This window comes from Typopeltis vanoorti, chromosome 22 (assembly GCF_054136105.1).
Source record: "Typopeltis vanoorti isolate ZY-2024b chromosome 22, IOZ_Tvanoo_1.0, whole genome shotgun sequence".
NCBI classification, from domain to species: Eukaryota; Metazoa; Arthropoda; class Arachnida; order Uropygi; family Thelyphonidae; genus Typopeltis; species Typopeltis vanoorti.
Genome location: NC_143570.1, coordinates 14,549,793 through 14,569,981, shown reverse-complemented (window position 1 = coordinate 14,569,981; position 20,189 = coordinate 14,549,793). Strand labels below are relative to the sequence as shown.

The window sequence follows — 20,189 nt, the reverse complement described above, 5'->3', positions numbered from 1 at the left end:
AATTTCCATGAAATAGGAAAAAAAGTTTACTATATATTTATCGTTAATTATAAATATAAAGGAGTAATTGAACCTGTTTCAGTCAAAGATGCAACAAAATGGCCAAACCAGGCAAGCATGTAGAGCAGTGGTTCTTAACCTTTTCAAAGTCACCGAACACTTTTGATTATAAGAAAAATTTGGGGAACACCAAAAGCATTAGGATCATAAAACTAACAACAAAAATATGCATGGACTTGCCTTTTAGAAAAATTAAACTTATTTTAATGCGATACTTGAGCTTGTTGGCTTTTGTAGATTTCAGGAATATCAGGTCTAATATGTGATATAGCTACTCTCCTCTCTTTTGTCTATATTAGTAAATCTTTCACGCTTTTTAGTTTTTTGTCAAGTTAACTAATTGTTCTTCTTGTAATGAAAATTCACAACTCAATGTATTAACTGTGCCAAATGGATTTCATATCCAGTCATAATTGTGTGTATTTAAGGAAGGAAAGTAACTTGAAATATTTTCTTCCGATATTGTTAAATGTTCTGTTATAACGGAAATAATTCCCTTGACATTTTTATTATGGAGCGAAGGAAACATATCTACTGTATTTTTTTCTGATATATTGTTTTTCCCAAAGAGATGCTTTTTTCCTGAAAAGCTGACAATTTGTCAGTGGATGTCAAAATATTTTCAGTTTTCCCTTGGATTATTAATGCTATTTATGTCATTAAAAATATTGGTTAAATATACCATTTTAGCATACCAAATATCATTTTGAAGACATTTTACAGAAGCATCTGTACTTTCATTTTGAAAAAAAAAAAAAAGACCAATAATTCATTCTTAAGTTCTAAAATTCAGAATAGCACTTTACCCCTGGATAGTCATCTTATTTCAGTGTGCAAAAGCAAAGATTCGTACTTGGCTTCCATAGATATGCAAAGTTTTTTTTTTTTTTTTTTTTTTTTTTTTTTTTTTTTTTTTTAGGCATGCTTTTAAAGGTCTTGACTTGATTTACCATATTTACAACTTGGTCTAGTATAAGTTTTAATATTGCCGGTAATGTTTTTGAAACTAGGGATCCTCTGTGCAAAAAACAGCGCGTAGATATATTTGGGTTTATTTTCATTGCAAGGGTAACAAATCCTTTAACAGGGCCTACCATAGCCAAGTTAGCTGGTCTTGGGCATGGACAGCAGGGTTTTTTCTGCCAGTTTATCTCGGATTTTTCATCCTACAAGCAGGCAAACTGGCCCCGTGAACACACACGGATTACAGTCAGGAATACTGACCCAACCATAAGCCTGATTCGTCAGCTATGCCGGTTCCGAGCCCAGATAAAATTTGGGAGATTGAGATGGTGCCGTATCCCTGTAAAAAGGGACTCACGGCCGCTGTCTCATCATACAAAATGTACTTACTTTACCTATAAATGATATTTTAATGGTTTAGAAGTCAACACGCATAGCAGTCTTCAGTTGTTAGGATCAGAGTAGTCAATTATACTAAGGACTGTGTCGTAACATCTTTCACCGGAGGAACAAGTGTTCCGTGGAACACCGGTTAAGAACCACTGATGTAGAGAATAAACTATACTGAAAAATTCTTGCAATTTTACATAGAAAGTTTTTTTTTTTTTTTTTTTTTTTTTTAAATTTGACTAATTTCATAAAAATTATTGTTTCACATTGTTAGAATAATATTATGAATAAACTATAAAACTAGAAAACAAGTAATAACAGTTAACTTGTGAAAAATTTGAAATTGTACTTTAACATCCAAAGTAATCAGATAAAAAAGAAAACCAACATTTGAGTAGCGCAGTAATTCTCCCACAGATAAAATAGCAAGGTTGCTTTGTCAACAAAACTTAAAGGTGATCCTTCTAGCCCATCAACAAGATCACCTGAAACCTCCAACACCTGTCAAATATCCAGGTCTCTACAAGATCAGTTGTAGTCGTGGGTTACACTACATAGGGCAGATTAAGCAGATCTGGAGAGGTAATTCATTACGAAACTCTTAACTTCTAGTAGTAAACAGCAAACCCACAAACCAGTAAAATAGCAAATGCATGCTTTCCATTGTTCAATCATGTTCAAATATTTTCACTACAGTTGTTAAACTGTTACTTTTTTTCTAGTTTTTTTTAAAGTTTATTCATGTAATTATCCAGATGAAGTGAAGCAAAAGAATTTTCACAAAGCTAGTAAAGAAAATTAAAAAAAAAAGTTTGTGTGATATTTTTTGTGATAAAATACCGGAAAACATTCTTGCAATATCTCGATATATCAAAAACATAAAAATGCAATAAAATCTTGCTTTCAGATTTTATCCACACATTTTAATGTGCATTTGCAACACAATTTAGACATGTGGCTTCAGAACAAATATGATTTCCAATTTCATCTGAAATAACGTGTATCATTCACTTTCCAAAATGATCAGTTATGTATTATTCTTTTATAATCAGGTTCATTCAGAGCCACATCTAGTTTACTATAAAATAAATCCTATGATTGGAATAATCACTTGATACCACTCCCTCAGAAAAATGAACACCAATACTGTTATTTTGCTCCTGAAAATATGATGAGAGGATCTTTGAAATATTATGAATGCCCTAAAAAAAACTTTTTCTGAGTCCAATATTGAACAGAACAGCAAATTTACATTTCAAATTATATTTTTCATTTTTTCAAGTGAAATAATGATTTCAATTTAGTCCATGGATTTTACAGCTCAAGTATATAAAAACAGTATGTACTTGAGTGGATTCTGGTGTCACTACCATGATTATCAACTCATCCTTTTGATTGAATTACATATCTACAATTTTCTTCCAAATTAATCTGTTGCCTGTCAAGATTCCATCATCACATCTTATATTTCTATCTTCTAAGGCACTTTTTATCGTATCAATTCATCTATATCTTGGTCTTTCACCTGACAACCTGGCAGAGAACACTTGTTTTGCTAATTTTTCCTCTCCTGTCCTTTGTCATAACGAAAATTGTAGATTTATTTGAAAAAACGTATTGTTAAAATTCCAAAGAGAAATAGGTGATGCCTCAACCTGTTATGGAGATTTATGAATTATTAAGCCATATCAGCAACTCTTGATAATTTCTTAATAAAAATGGAATGGCTAAATTAACCCCCCCACACACCATTTTTATACTAATTATACTATATTACTTTGCGTATAATACCTAGATATTGAAATTCAATTTGTGTGCGAATTCTGTGACAAACTAACACTAATAGCCTTTAAAACGTGTGAATGCACTACTTCATACACGCACCATAAACTCATCAGCAATTGGATATGATGAGCGAGTGAAAGGATTATATCTGAGTTACAATAGTTTGTGAAACATTAGTCTGGAACTCCTTATGTATGTAGATGTTATACAGGTTGGCCATAATTAAAGGTGGTGTTCAGAGCCCTATAGCAGAAAATGCATTCGATGAAATTCAACCAAACTTGGAAGCGCATTCTAGAATATGGGGTTTTTATTTACAGAGTAGTGCAAAATTCTGCCACTAGAGGACATTTGGCAGTATAAGCACATGGTTTGGAATTAAACAGTACTGGTTAGAAGACACATCAAATCAATTTTTGTGTTTGTATAACTTATAAATGGGGTTCAGTGTGTGCTCCTTTCAGCAATGTTCTTAGAAATGAATTTTGAATGGCATTTTCTACGGGACACAATCGATCTGCGTTGATTTGCCTCGCATGTTGTGTTATTCTGTCTTTCAATGTTGCTAAATCAAAAACATGTCCTTCATACACTGCATGTTTCAGATGGCTCCACAACCAAAACTCCCAGTGGTTGAGATGGCCATACAATGGAAATGCATGACTAATCACTCTGCATTCTGTGAAGTTTTCATAACATTCACTGTACCAGCAATCCAATGTAAGGCAGTGCTCCTTCCTGAATGAATATGGTAGAGTCAAAAGGTACATGAAAGACTCCAGTGGAAAGAATTACCGTCTACTCAGTTATTCTCATAGATCATTTTGATGCCCTTTCTGCAAAGTTAGATAGGATAATCACAAACAACATGCTGATAGCAGGTTGTAACCTCTTAACTGTAGAGCAGATACACTAATCACTCATCCAACCAGGCTGGCTGCTGCCTGCTCAAGTTTTTAACAAAATTTTTACCACAGCACTGCAATAATTCATGATATACATTTTAATAAAAGGCAATGCATTAATGTGAACAACCATGAAAGCTGTTCTCATTATGTGAAAAATCTAATCATGAAGTAACTATGCACAATTTTTTTCATATGCCTGTATCAACTTCCAATTTGTACTGCAAGGATCATACAGGATACCAATGCTTGATAGATGCTTACAATATTAACAGCTTCCTGTCAACAATTTTCTTTTTAATTTAATTTTATGTGGTTTTCACCCATTAAAGGTTATTAGCAAACCTATAGTACATTTGTACAATGGGTGGGCTAAGGACTTTTGCCCCATTTCTTTTGTATTTTTACATAGTCCAGAAACCCTGCTCTAGAGATTCAACATGGAACTTTTTCAAGCTATTTCAGGCCTCCAATAAGCATGGAGGTGGTCTCACACTGGGCGATGAAATTCATGTCCCACTTAAAGAGAATTGCAGTCATCCACGTCAACAGTGAGATTCAAACTTGTGACCTGTTGGTTGGAGTGGGTGGACTAACCACTAAGGCTGGCAACTTATGTCAGGTTATTCTCCAATACTGTCAGATTTCACATTTTAATTTTTTAAGGTTATTGTTAATAGCATTAATCCACCTAGATATCAGTCCTCCATTAGTCCTTTCCCACTACTTGCCATCAAGATCTCTTTAAATGACCATACCAACTTAGATGTTAACATCAAGTTCCTTCCTAACATCCTCAATTTAAATATGATTCGTATCATCATGCCATCTATTCTTCACAAAACTCATTTGTGGTCTCTAATCTTTGATCAAGTGTTTTAATTTTTAACACAAATCTCTCTTTGCCTTAACTTGATTTGGCATCTTATCTTTCAGTTGGGGACCTTGTTGGGGATCTAAATAGCAGAGTAGGAAATGATTGTGAGACATACAAAAATATTTTGGGAAAATTTGGAGAAAAGAGCGAAGCTAATAATAATGGCAAATATCTGTTGGATTTCTGCTCAGGACATGGACTGGTTATTACTAACACCATGTTCCAACATAAAAATGTGCACAAATTCACATGGAGAGAAGAGGCTAGGAATAAGAAAAGTCTCATTGACTATGTTATTGTTGATAGTGATGTTTTCTCCCTGGTGCAGGACACCAGAGTGTACAGAGGATTTGAAATTGGAAGTGATCACTATTTAGTCTTGAGCAGGATAAAATTGAATTTCATATTGAAAAGAATAACATGTAAGAAAGTTTTAAAGCGAATAAAAGTTGAGCAGCTCTCAGATGTGAACTGTAGACTAAAATACAGAAATATTATTGAAAAGAAAATGAAAGAGTTTGAGAACAGGAATCAAACCTTGGAGATTCAGTGGCAAACTCTGAAGGAAACATTGTTGATTCTGCCAGAGAGGCATGTGGTGAGGTTGTGTGCAAGGATAAAAAAAATCAGAACTCCCTGGTGGACACAGGAAGTTAAAGAGGCAGTGAAGGAAAAGAAGAAAGCACATCAAAAGTTCCTGGCAAATAAGTCAGCTTTTACTCTTACAGAATACAGAGACAAATGTAAGAAAGCTAAACAGTGTGTAAAACTAGCTAAACAAAACTAGCTAAATATCAAGAAGGTGGCAAAATATTCTGGAGGTTGTTGAAGAAGCTTAGGAATGGAGGAAAGAGTGCTATAAAAGGAATTAGAGATGATAAAGGTGAAATGAAAACAGGAGAAAAAGATATCCTTGAAGTATGGAGTAATTACTTTGAAAAACTGCTAAATGAAACAAGCAGTGATGACAGCACAGTGATAAATGCTGACCAGGGATGCAGTCAGGAATACATATCCATACTTGAAGTAGAAAAAGCCATCAAAGGCTTGAAATGTGGAAAGGCAGCAGGAGTAGATGATATTCGACCAGAAATGCTGAAGTAAGGTGGTATAAGAGTCTTACAGTGGCTGCACTGCATAGTTCAGAAAGCCTGGACAGAGGGACGAATTCCCAATGATTGGAGTAGAGCTCTCATAGTACCCACATATAAAAAGGGAAATAAAACTGAATGTGAGAATTACAGAGGTATTTCCCTACTGAGTGTTCCTGGCAAGATCTATGCAAGTATACTTGAGAAACGGTTGAGAAGAATTGTGGAAGAAAAGCTTGGTGAAGAACAAGCTGGATTCAGGCCAAATAGAGGCTGTCAGGATCAGATCTTCACTTTACGACAAATAGTCGAGAAAGCATGGGAATATAACAAAGATCTGTATTTAAGTTTTGTCGATTTGGAAAAGGCATATGACAAGGTGCCAAGAGAGAAGCTATTCAATACGCTGCAGTTATATGGTGTCAATGGGGCATTATATCAAGCAATACTTAGTCTTTATTTGAGTTGTGAGTCAGCAGTTAGAATTGAAGTACAGGAAGATGGTTTAATGTTAAATCTGGTGTGAGACAAGGATGTACATTATCCCCTCTGTTATTCATTATCTATATGGATCACATTATGAAGGAAAGTGGTATTAAACCTGATATCAAAATTGGAGATGTTAATGTCAGCTCTTTGCTTTATGCGGATGATGTTATACTTCTAAATAAATCCGCTACAAGTCTGCAAGATTCTCTGACTAAATTGAATAGCTGTTGTAATAGATATGGTATGAAGGTCAGCAATAAAAAGACAAAGACAATGAAAATAGGCAGAATCATTGAAAATGTCAACTGTGTTGTGAATGGAGAACCTGTGGAACAAGTAAAACATTTCAGCTACTTAGGCACAATTTTTACTGAAGATTGTAAACTAAATATAGAAATAGACAACAGAATCAGCAAAGCTGGTATCGTGGGAAGTCAATTGAATAAATTCATATGGAATAAGAAAGAAATTAGTCGGAACACTAAATTAGCTGTATACAAGACCGTGTTCAAACCAATTTTAACTTATGGATCTGAGAGCTGGGTCAGAAGTAAAACCCTTGACCAAAGACTAGAGACCGCAGATATGAGAGTTCTGAGAAAGATTACAGGCGTGAACAGATTGCATCAATGGCAATATCATTAAAAATGAGGATATTAGGAAAGAACTTGACATTGTCAGCATCCAGGAATGCGTTAGCAGAGCTAATCTCAGATGGTATGGTCACTTAAAAATAGAATGGGAGAGGAAAGATTAGCAAAACAAGTGTTCTTTGCCAGGTTGGCAGGAAAACGACCCAGAGGAGGACCAAGATATAGGTGGATTGATACGGTACAAAGTGCCTTAGACGATAGAAATATAAGATCTGATAATGTTGGAGTCTTGACAAGTAACAGACTGATTTGGAGGAAAATTGTAGATAGGAAGTTAGTAATGATGTAATTTTTTCATGTAGTACTGTCATATCCTGTACACCCCTTGAGGGTACATGGCAGGAATTTGATGATGATGAACTACGGTGATACACAAAAAGAGGAAATTCAAAACGTGCATAATTTAGTTAAAAATATAAATCCAGATGTTCATATTTCACAAACAGATGTGAAGGAATGGATTACAGGTAGAACCGAAAGTGAATTCAAAATCTAATCAGATGCTGAAATTATAGATACGATGCTACAGAATGAATTAGAAGACAATGATGACAATTAAGAACTAAAAGAAAAAAAGTAAAACATGGAGAGGCAGTTGACAGTTTCAATATGTGTATAGAATGGGCTAAGCGGAATGATGCACCATTCCACAAAATTTTGTTGCTAATGCAGCTCCGAGAAGAAACATTCGAAAAAAGTTTAGCTTCCAAGAAGCAAAAGAAAATCACTGACTTTTTTACAAAGAAATAAAAAAAAAACACTTGTGTTATTTTGTGAAACCTTGTGTTCTGTAAAAGAAAGTGATATTTAATATGCAAATTAAATTATGTACTGAACTATGCAATTTTATTAAATCAGAATCCTCAACAATACAGTACATACAAACTAAATTTTTTATGTTACAGTACAGTAGCTTTTAGTTACCTCATTTATTTATACAGAAGTAAATTGACATATCATTAGAATCTAATTATTTTTGTCTTAAACGCTAGTTATTGTCGTCTCTTGGGGGTAAATTCTCTAATCCGAACAAGCACGGTTTTTATTAGTTCGGATTAGCGAGATACCGCTGTACTTCCAAATTTAATTTACCACCGTCATTAAAAATTGTACTCATGCTATATCATCTCCAACATTTGTCATTTATTCTATATAGTCCAGGAGTATAACTAAATATCTACCAGTCTTCAGATATCAAATTTAATAACACCCAGCTTCGTGTGATGCTGGGTGTTATTAAATTTTTAAAACGAAGCTGGGTGTTATTAAATTATTAAACGTTTGCAAAATCAAGTGTACACTTGATTTTGCAAACTTCAATTACGAGGGTGGTCTGAAAAGTTCTTGGCCTAACACCAAAAAACAAATTTATAATTTCAAAATTATTTTTCAACGTAATCTCGTAGACTAATACATTTATTCCAGTGATGCTCAAGCACAATTATTCCGTCCCTGTAGTGGTTCTCTCAGTAAGATCTGCAAAATACTCAATAGCTGCAATCATCTCTTGATTCAAAGAAAAACGCTGCCCAGCGAGGAAGTGTTTTAGTTTTAATAGATGAAAGTCAGAGGGAGCCAAATCTGCGGAATAGGGTGGATGTTTCAACAATTCATAGTGCAGATCCCTTAATTTTTGCATTGCCAAAGCACCTTTGTGGGCAGGTGCATTGTCCTGATGAAAGATGATTTTTTTCTTCTTCTACAAACTGGTCTTATCTCACAAATTTTTCCGTCTAGTCTGGTTAAAAAATTGAAATAAGATTCCATGGTTATTGTTTTACCCTTTTCAAGATAATTAATAAACAAAATGCCTTTAGCAACCCAAAACACCGATGCGACGACCTTTCCTGCTGATAGAACTGACTGTCTTTTTTTGGCACTTCTGTCTGCTTTGACTCTGATGGGTAATACTGAATCTAAGACTCATCCATAGTAATAAATCAATGCACCAACTCAGTTTTATTCTTGATAAAATGCTTCAAGCACTGTTCAGAGATTTTCATGCGAGTGTGTTTTTGATCTGCTGTGAGCAAGCACGGCACCAACTTGCGCAAGGCTTTTTCACTTGCAATTCTTCATGCAAAATATATCCCACACGTCCTTTTGAAATGCCTATAGTCTCAGCGATTTCACACACTTCGACTCGCCAGTCATCCATTACCATATCGTGCACTTGATCAATGATTTCAGGAGCTATACTTTTTGGGCATCCTTCGCGTGGATCATCATGGCTGGTACAGCCACGTTTAAACCCGCCGCCCATTTCTTAATTGTCGAGAAAATTCTATGTAAAAGAAGGTTTAACGCCAAAAGAAATCTTTTACATAGAATTTTTATAACCGCATGATACTCGATTTTATCTATTTCAAGGGATATAGACAACACTTTTGCTTCAGGCAGTTGTATAAAAAACTACTTGATAGAATTACTTGCAATTTCACATGGATGTTTATGACAGATGTACCAAATTGGTGAAAAAATCTTGTCAATAGCATTGCCATCTATGGTCGAGGCCGAGAACTTTTCAGAGCACCCTCGTACCTAATTTAACTGATTTTACTGCTCTGTAGAAGCCAATCTATACCAATAACTGCAATGTTTTGAAAGAATATTCTCTTTGCACCTTATATGCTACTAATCTACAAAACCTTATGATCCTGTTATATTCTCTTACAGTCAACTCTCACTACAATACGACTATAACAACTACCAACACACCACCCAATGGCCAAGATAGGATGCTATTAAAAGGAATTCACTACATCCAAAACTATCCACAATTTAACTATTCATGTGGTTCCTACAAGTTTGCTATACTGAGATCATGTTTTAAAGTACTTGAAGTGTCATGGAAGAACAAATGTGTTGGTTGTTCTTCCAAGTTTCTCTTCTGCTACTCTTGATTTGAATATATAAGCCTTATATTCAATAATGAATCTTACCTTGAACACCAGAATGGGAATTCTGTACTTCACACATTCATTCAATTTCATCTTCCTTTTTTAATAGATGTGTACTATGACTTCTATACCAATAATCCGGAACTCAGCCTTCTAAATCATGCAGCAATCTCACTGTAAAACTTTTATATCTCCATATTTGGATTGATATTTATATACTTTATACATAGCTTCTGTTTTCTTAATCTGGATAAATATCATTGAAATTTGTTTGAATTATGGCAGCCCGATGTTTAAAACATTCATTTATTAAATGTATAGTTAAGTAGAACATCTTTATTTCTTGTGCTTTGAGGCTTCAGCTATGCTTTGGTTCTGTGCAAGAAAAGATGACACACCGTTCATTTGCAATAGTATCCAAATGTTATATTAACTTAATGGAATTTGCATGCAAGTAATAATTAATGCGTAACACGTCAAGGGTGGTTTGGTGGTTAAACAGGATTTCTAAAGGATTCACCATAAAACATTTAACACAAACATATTCTTACCCAACCAAGGAAATGAAATTAGATATGCAGTTTCTTGTGAAGAACAGCCCCTCAAACATATGAAAAGTTTAAGACTTTTGGCATGTTAGTTTGTAATGACTAATATTATAAAGATGTTTTTATCCTATTTCATTCTAATATCATAAATTGGTTCTTTCGCTCGAATTCTGTTGAATGTAAGGGAATATAACAGAATATAAATCGAAAAAGATTTACTTCAGGATCAATGCAATTTTAAGATTATAAAATGAGATTCACAGGAATTGTGAATAACAGTATGTTGAATGAGTATAATTAAAAGTTTAAATCCAATGCACAAAAACTACACACTTACCTTATTTGTTGTCTTCGTCTCAGCTCCTCTTTTTCTCTCTCTAAATGCTCTCTTTCCATTCTTTGCTTTTCTCTCTCCATTCTCAGAACTTCAGCACGTTCCCGTTCAAGTTTTTCTCTCTCAATCCTAAACAGAATGTTCACACTTAAGTGATACATGAAGGATACAAAAATAAAATATGGATGACAGTCCATGACAAATTAAGAGCACCAAATTAGTTATTAGTAATGCAATAACTCAGAAGTTACATATCTGGAAGATCTTCCTTTACTCATCAAATTAACAAATAAAATCTATCAATTCCTGGTGTGTATGTACACACACACATACACTGTGATGGAGTTTAAAGAATATGTACTGCTATTAGTATGTCCTTCATTAGAAATTATCATGCAAGTTTATGTTTGTTGATCTCAATAAGGAGTTGGCAGGGAGTTTTTTCCTCATAGACATGGAATGTTTAATCAGCAGTTAGGATTAACTACTATGTCAAAGCTTCTTTATTAAATTTTATTAGTTTATTAATCATATGATGTTAACAATGAATAAATTGACAGAGTAGACAAATTCATATTAAGAGAAATGCAATGCTACATGTCAGCAGATAACTGTTGGAGAAAAACTCAGATATGCCAAAAGATCTAATAAGAAATTTCCATATATTTAAAATAGGGGAATTAATATAATCAAATTCCTTACATGTACAGGATATGATAGTACATGAAAAATTTAGATTACTAACTTCCTATTTACAATTTTCCTCCAAACCAGTCTGTTGCATGTCAAGACTCAAACATTTTCAGGTCTTATATTTATTTTTACCGTATCAATCCGCATATATCTTGGTCTTCCTCTGGGTCTTTTTCCTGTCAACCTAGCAGGAAAATATCAGGAAATCTGATATTTCAATGCTTCTGCCTATTTTCATTGTCTTTGTCTTGTTGTTGCTGACCTTACCATATCTATTACAACAGTTATTCAATTTAGTCAGGGAATCTTGCAAACTTGTAGTAGATTTATTTAGAAGTATAACATGCTCCGCATAAAGCAAAGAGCTGACATTAACATCTCCAATTCTGATATCATATTTAATACCACTTTCCTTCATAATGTGATCCATATAGATAATGTACATCCTTGTCTCACACCAGATTTAACATTAAACCATCTTCCTGTACTTCCTTCAATTCAAACTGCTGACTTGCATCTCAAAATACAGACTAAGTACTGCTTGATATAATGACCCCCTGACACCATGCAACTGTAGAATTTTGAATAGCTTCTCTTGGCACCTTGTCATATGCTTTTTCCAGATTTACAAAACGTAAATATTCCCATGATTTCTCAACTACTTGTAAATGAAAATCTGATCCTGACAGCCTCTATTTGGAGTGCATCCAGCTTTATATATGGGTACTATGAGAGCTCTACTCCAATCATCTAGAATTAGCCCATCTGTCCAGGCCTCCTGAACTATGCACTGCAGCCACTGTAAGACTTGAGCATTTCTAGTCAAATATCCTCTATTCCAGCTGCCTTTACACATTTCATGCTTCAATGGCATTTTTTAGTAGGGATACCTGATTGCATGCCTGGTCAGTGTTTACCACTGTGTTGTCAATGATTGCTTCATTTAGCAATTTTTTTAGTAATTGCTCCATACATCAAGGATATCTTTTTCTCAAGTTTTCATGTCACCTTTCTTATTTCTAATTCCTTTTACAGCACTCTTACCTCCATTTCTGAGCTTCTTCAACAACCTCCAGAATATTTTGCCAAGTTCTTGATATTTATTTTCTATGTTCTTGCCAAAGTCCTACCATGACCTTTGTTTAGCTAGTTTTATAGTGTTTAGCTTTCTAACATTTGTCTCTGTCTTCTCTAAAAGCAGAAGCTGACTTAATTGCCAGGAACTTTTGATATGCTTTCTTTTTTTCTTCACTGCCTCTTTAACTTCCTGTGTCCACCATGGAGGTCTAATTTTTCTATCCTTGCAGACAACCTCACCATATCTCTCTGGCTGAATCAATCAATATTTTCTTCAGGATTTGCTACTGAATCTCCAAGGTTTGGTTGCTGTTTTCAAACTCTTTCATTTTTTCTTCATTAATGTTTGTGTATTTTAGCCTGCAGTTCACATCTGAGAGCTGCTCAACTTTTATTCGCTTTAAAACTTTCTTACATGTTCTTTTCAATATGAAATTCAACTTTATTCTGCTCAAGACTAAATGGTGATCGCTTCCAATTTCAAATCCTCTGTACATTCTAGTGTCCTGCACCAGCGAGAAAACTTCACTAACAATAACAGTCAATGAGAGTTTTCTTATTCCTTGCCTCTTCTCTCCATGTGAATTTATGCACATTTTTATGTTGGAACATTGTGTTAGTAATAACCAGAGCAGAAATCTAATAGGTTTGCCATTATTGTTAACTTTGCTCTTTTCTCCAAACTTTCCCAATATATTTTTTGTGTCTGACAATCATTTCCTACTCTTCTATTTAGATCCCCAACAAGGACCAACTTTTCATTTTTCATTGTGTCAGTTGCTTTCTCTAAAGCCTCAAAAAATTTCTCCACTTCTACCTTAGTAGAGCCATCTGTGGGACAATAGGCAGAAATAAGTCTCGCTGTCCAGTTTCCCATTCTCATATTTGCCCACATCGCTACTTGAAATTGCCTGCCATTCAAGAAGATTAGCATTGTATTTAGTGTTGAATACTATAGCTACTCCTTTTCCTTGATTGTCATTGCCCGAATATAACATTTTGTATTTATCGGTCAAAGATCTCATCAATTTGTGTTTTTTGTTTTAGTCATCAATGTTATGTCAATTTGGTACTTATCGAATTCCTTAGTTAACTCCATTTCTTTGCAATTAAGACTTATTATGTTAATAGTAACAATCTTCGACTCGGGTGATGTTGAGTTGGGGTGTGTTTTAGGATTTATTCCAGTAGCTGACTGCTGTTCGCCCTGGTTCCCTGACGAAAACAATGGGAGCCTTGTTCAACCAGGTCGATGCCCCAGGCTGCATGAAATTTTGTCATCTTGTACCATCATTTTATTTTGTTGTTTAAGCCAATAAAAATACAATTTGGTCAGCTAAATCTCAAATTGCCAGCCCATCCTCATTCATTCAGTATCCAGATAGATACCTAACAGTGTGCACCACGAGAAAGTGAGGATTGGACATTAGGTCAGCAGTCCTGCTCAGTTCTCTGCATTCCATTAAAGACTATGTGGAGGTCAACTCTCAGTTATATAGCTCTGACCCTTTAGCACACCTCTCCCAAGGGAACCATGTAAATAGATAACTAATGATCACTTGATTTATCAAGAAAGTTTTCTAAACAGGCGATGGTGGAAGCATCTCATTCAATGTATGATTAGTAGCTAAAGCAGGATGAGCCAGATTTCCTGCTTCTCACCTTGAACTTTCTTTCTCGCATTTCAATTAGTTACAAATGACACTGCAATCATAGAAGCTGCAAGAAATATAATGAAGGTAGTTCACACCAATTTTAACTTGGATTAGAAACAAAACTAAATGACTGGCAAAATCATATTTCCTAATAAAACCTGAATGTTACCTCAATCTAGTCCTTTCCCTTTCCAGACGAAAGGCTTCTTCTTTCTGTTTCCTTTCAATTTCTCTCTGTCTATAGAAATCCTGAGTTCTTCGTCTTTCAGCTTCTCTCATTTCTCTCTCTTTTTGTCTTTGCCGTTGTCTTAAATGTTCTTCCTGAGAATATTAAAATTTTACATGAATATAGAAGCACTAACAATAGCAAAGTTATTAATATTCACGACAGTAACATTTGGTAGTCGCATCAAAATAGTCCTAAGTACGATAAAAATTCACGATTTAATAACCTGCTTTTTAACAGTCTCATTAGCATAAGAAGTAACAGATAACTTCAACAGGTATTTACCAATATCAACCAGCCTTGACATGTATACACACATGAAGGCATGGAGTATGCAAATTGCCCATCGAAATTGCTACAACAATGATATTCTATTGAAATATGGACATACAGTTCAATTGAACTATTTCATCCATACAGATGTTCGTTGTAGTAAATTTTATGGACTATGCAATCTTTTAACAAATGCTGAAAATAAATGATCATATATATTTGATATCATTTGTAAATATAAAGATCAAATATATAAATCAATGTTGAAAAATCTTAATTCATAATTTGTGGACTTCTTGCCCCTAAATGTTTGCTGTGGCAAGAGGATACTGTATTCTGTTTGTAGTGTGTTTGTTTGTATATTCTGTAGCTCTATAGATGAAGCCCTTTGGTAGGAGAGACATGGGTTTAATTCCAGTCCAAGATGTGAAGAACCTTGATCTAGCCTCTTTCGACTAAAGGTGAGTGGTCTGGTCTCATGCAGGGGCGCGGGGGATTCCCGTTCCCCAGAACAGGAAACCAGCACCATGATCATCTAGAGCCATAAAATACCCCCCCCCCCCCCCCCAACCAGTTGGGGTTGCTTAAAGTCGCAGTATGTAATAGTAGATCCTGCATGATAAAACTGCTAGAAAAAAGAAAATATGAAGCTTGCTTCAAATGACTTTCAATCTATTTAAATATTTAATACTAATGATATTCCCAATTACCCGTCGGTGCACCTACACACACTGCTGCTTCCCAATTTTAAGTAGTCCATTTGAGTAAAGCCAGGGAGTCCGATTTCCTAATCGCTTTTCCAAAAATTTCTACCATACTATCTTTTCCAGTCCGCACACGGTTAGCCGAGTGGCTTAGCGCCTCGCAACCATATGCTTGGAAAAGGAGTGTCCTGAGTTCGATTCCTGTTGCTGATGGGAGGAGGTTAAGGATCTTTCTCGGCCATAGCCAAGTTAGCCAGTCTTGGGAGTGGACAGTGGAATTTTCCTCTCCAGTTTATCTGGTTTTTCATCCCACAAAGCAGGCAAACCAGCCTTGAGAACTCAACACCACTACGGACATTGAATACACCGGGGCATAGGGCTAACCACCTTATCCTGTAAACAGTTTGAGGTCCGATGATTAATAAACCCTTGACACCACAAGGTAAAAGGAAGATGAGATTATCTTTCCCTTCATCAGATTTTCTTCAAAAATCATTAAAAGATTGCCGTGCTTCAGATGTCCTGGACTATTTCTCATGTTTTTTTACTGTAGTAATGATATTTCTATTTTAGCAAAATATTTCATCGCTGATCACTTCTACATGATTGTATGAATCCATTTTGTAGTTTCAAACTTCTTAAGCTACACTATCACATGCATGTATCAAACTCCCAAGATATATAAAACTCGAACCACGTCGTATTGTTTCACTACTAAGAATCACAGTAGTTTGGTTTTACTAGTTATAATTCATATTGCATTTAATTCTCATTTAATTTTTTGCAATTCCATTTTTCAAATCACCAATTACTGTTACTGTATACACATCCTTTGCAGCATACAACTATGGCCAATTATGAGAACATAAAAAGAGAGGTCTTTTTAAATGCAAGTTAAAAGGTGGGGAAAAGGATCATTCTTGCTGAACTGCAATTTTGTAGTAATTTCAAAATCCATCTTCCAAATCTGCTTATTTATTGAGTACCAGTCATATAAACCTTGCTGTTTCTCTAGTTCATTACTGTTAGCTCTTTGTACTTTTAAGCAATTTTCCCCAAGCTACTTGATCAAATGTCATCCCTAAATCTATGGAAGCAATATATTTGGGCTTTACTTGTCTTGGTTTTTTTTTTTTAACCAATGCCACATGTCAGACTGAATCTGCAGAGACTATGTCAAAAGAGAATTGTGCCAGCTGTCGCCGTGAACTCAGTTTGCTCAAGTCACATTTAAGGCAATTCCAATACATGACCTGCAATTTAGAATGATCATTCGAGCTGATAATAGAATTTGGCAAGGCATTGTTTTCTACAACTGTTAGTAAGAAACTGTATCCAATGTGAAAGAGTGCTTCATTTTATTGGTAACAGTTGGAAATCATTATAACCTCTAAATGCACGTAAGTGTGCATTTAGAGGTTATTTGCTAATCACGGGAGGAAAAAAAAACCACTGACATCTATTCTTTCTATAGTTGTGAGCAAGATGAAAACAGCCATCTCATGCTCAACAATATAAACTATAAAACAGTTTATACTGTTGAACACAAGATTGGTTTATCTGAATAACAGATAACTATCGTGTAAATTACAAATAGCTAATTATATTTTGCTATGATTAAGCTTTGATTTTTGTTAATTTAAGCTTATACCAATGTCTGCCCTTTAAAAATAAATAAAAACTTGAAATGATTTATAATGCCTTGAACTTGATTCAATAAAATGTGGCAAACCCATCAAACCACAGCACAGAGTAGGTTAAGAATATCATGCCCTAGATTGAACATGGAACTTTTTTCAAGCCACTTTAAATTTAAGAAAGGTTTCAATGAAAATCCCCTATAATTCACACATCCAAAAATACCCTGCTAGAGCTGGGCTCAAACCCATATATGTAGGCTGAATTTGAGTCCTTATCTATGCCAACCTCATCTTCGTCAAATCCAAAACTTTTAAAAAGCGAGCATATTATAGGGCCACAGTGGCCAAACTGCAGCTCGCAAGCTGCATGTGGCTCTGAAGTTTTATTGCGGCTCAACTAACAAAGAAAAAATATTTATATTTTTTTCTTAATTTTCTATTGTTTTTAATTTAATTTTTCAATTAACTACATTGCTGTTCAGCAATGTAGTTATTTATATTACCTTGTCAGAAAATTTAAAAAATTACATTAAAAGATACAAAAAAATCAACTGACATTTACAGACCAACCACAATTAGCAATTTTTATTCATTTCATTCTTGAGGATGGAGTGACGCAAGAAGAATTATTAATTTAATAGCATTAGATAGTACTCGTGGCGTTGATATTAAGGAAGCTTTTGATGTTGCCTTTAAAATTTTTCCAAAAAGTAAATTTGTGGCTCTTAACAATTTCTGGTAGGTAACTATGGCTCTTGCTGCAAAAACTCTGGCCACCCCTGTTATAGGGATCCTATGTCAGAGCCTGACACATTGAAGCTTGAAGTACATTTTTAGTACTGTGGGTGAGTTAAGGATTTTTTTTAAATTTTTTTCCATATTTTTATGGTTTATTTTAATTAACTATTTTTAAATTAAATCTAGACCAGAAAACCTGCCCAAGAGACCAAACATGGAACTTTTTCAAGCCTTCAATAAGCAGGCCAGTAGTTACACTGCACTTTCACTGAAATTCTCTTCCACTTAAAGACAATCATAAATATCCATGCCAATAGCAGGATTCGAACCTGTAACCTGCTGGTAGGAGAGTAAGTACACTAGCCACTTGACCAACATACATATATACACTAATATTATGCGTAATCCAAAACATAAATCACAATATACCTTTATTTTCTGGAATGTAAGCATAGATGGCTTGGAAGACCTAAAACCAGATTTAAAATACGATCTTCCATAAAATGATCTTCTAAATCCTACAGCTCCAGACATCACTCTGCCACGACCACGGAACCCAAAACTCCCTCTACCACGTCCTCTAAATCCAAACGTACCCCTGCCTCGGGGACGACCAAGTGAGCGAAATCTAAATTCTCTGCTTCGGGACCTACTCCGTCTCCTCAATCTTCTTCTACGATCATGTGATCCTTCTCGAGACCTCCGGTCCTTGGAAGGCCTTTCACTCTTCTCACCCTTTTCATCATCTTGAACTCCATCTAAGGCAAAGGAATACCACTTATTTTAAAACTTGCAATCAAAACACTAAATACACAACAGAAATATTTCTCACACAGAATTACTACCATGTTACATTTTTATACAATCACACAGATGTTAATAATGTAAGGAAGTACTGTTCATAAAACCACATTAAACAATTTTCAATGAAAATCACCTATGGGAAGGGAAAAGATAAGTTAAAAAAATAAATAAATACCTTTAACATCCGACTTCTCTTGACCCTTTTCTTGTGAATCTACATCCATTTTTTCGTCAGGTTTTTCATTATCTGATGTGATGCCTATTTAAAAAAAACATCAATTAAAGATAGCAAAATCAGAACTTATACTGTAAAAACAAAGGAAATCTCAGATACACATAAAAGTTTTAGGAAAGACATGAAGAGCAAACTTAATGTAAGCATTTGCTGCATTTCTGTTCAAAACCTTTCAACAGGGCTTGCAAAAGAATATTGCAAATGTATTGATATTTTGCAAAAAAAATAAATTAGAAGGCAGTCTCCTTGTTCCAATTTCTCAGGCCACAAAACGTGCAAGTTAAATTGCAGGCATATCAGAGTTGACTGTTAAAAGGATTCATAGAGAATCAAAAATGTCAAGATGAGACAAAATTTAAATCTAAAAAGCGCCAGAGAAAGAAAACCATCAAAAACATAGATTTGAACGATTTTGATGTAGACTTTTTAAAATTTTGTTAATACTATACGTAAAAAATTTTCAAGCTTTTATGCAGGCAAAATAGTTACTTTAAAAACTACAATGTTCATAAAAGAAAAGCTAATTTTCTGACATATATAAATAAACTCATCCTATGAAATGGATTTAGCTTCTGTCATGCACAGAAGTGCCGAGGGTTCTTTCATCTGTGGTCGAATATATAATAAGCAATTGAAGGTAAGGATATTTTGGATGATTATTTTCATAATAATTTACTGTAAGTGCAGTTAACACTTACAGATCAATGGCAGGAAATATTCAAGAGAAATGTAATCAACTTTATATCAGTACAGTAAGATAAATCCACGAGAAACCTAAAATGCAACGTAGCAGCTTGAGTCTGTGCTGTGAATAGCTCAGCGCCATATTAGCTATAGTGTACAACTCAGAAAGTCAAATTCCGGAAGATTAAAATCCAGCTCTTACAGCCTACAATTATAATATGGGAAGCAAAACTAGATGAAATAAGATATAAAACTAGATAAGGTTTATGCAAGCATACTTCAGAAGCAAATAATCACTGTGGAAGGAGAACCCTGTGAAAGAATAAAGTGGGTCCAAACCACTTTACTCTTTCAGAATAAAGTGGTAGGGGTGCTTAAGGGTCAAAGCTGTATAACTGAGAGGAGACCTCCACATAGCCTTTAAAGGAATGTGGAGAACCAACCAGGGCTTCTGACCTAATGTCC

General features: G+C 34.7%; 1 protein-coding gene across 1 annotated transcript in view; it reads right to left on the bottom strand.

Annotated features, from left to right (window-relative positions):
• The window catches only part of LOC150094175 (uncharacterized), a 108,898-nt gene that overhangs the window by 4,860 nt on the left and 83,849 nt on the right, over window positions 1–20,189 (bottom strand). The window contains exons 10-13 of the mRNA XM_090412415.1: window positions 18,981–19,064; window positions 18,431–18,759; window positions 14,590–14,741; window positions 10,999–11,124 (exon numbers count right to left, since the gene is read on the bottom strand). Coding sequence (XP_090268541.1) covers window positions 10,999–11,124; window positions 14,590–14,741; window positions 18,431–18,759; window positions 18,981–19,064 — 691 coding nt within the window. The remainder of the gene's footprint in view (window positions 1–10,998; window positions 11,125–14,589; window positions 14,742–18,430; window positions 18,760–18,980; window positions 19,065–20,189) is intronic.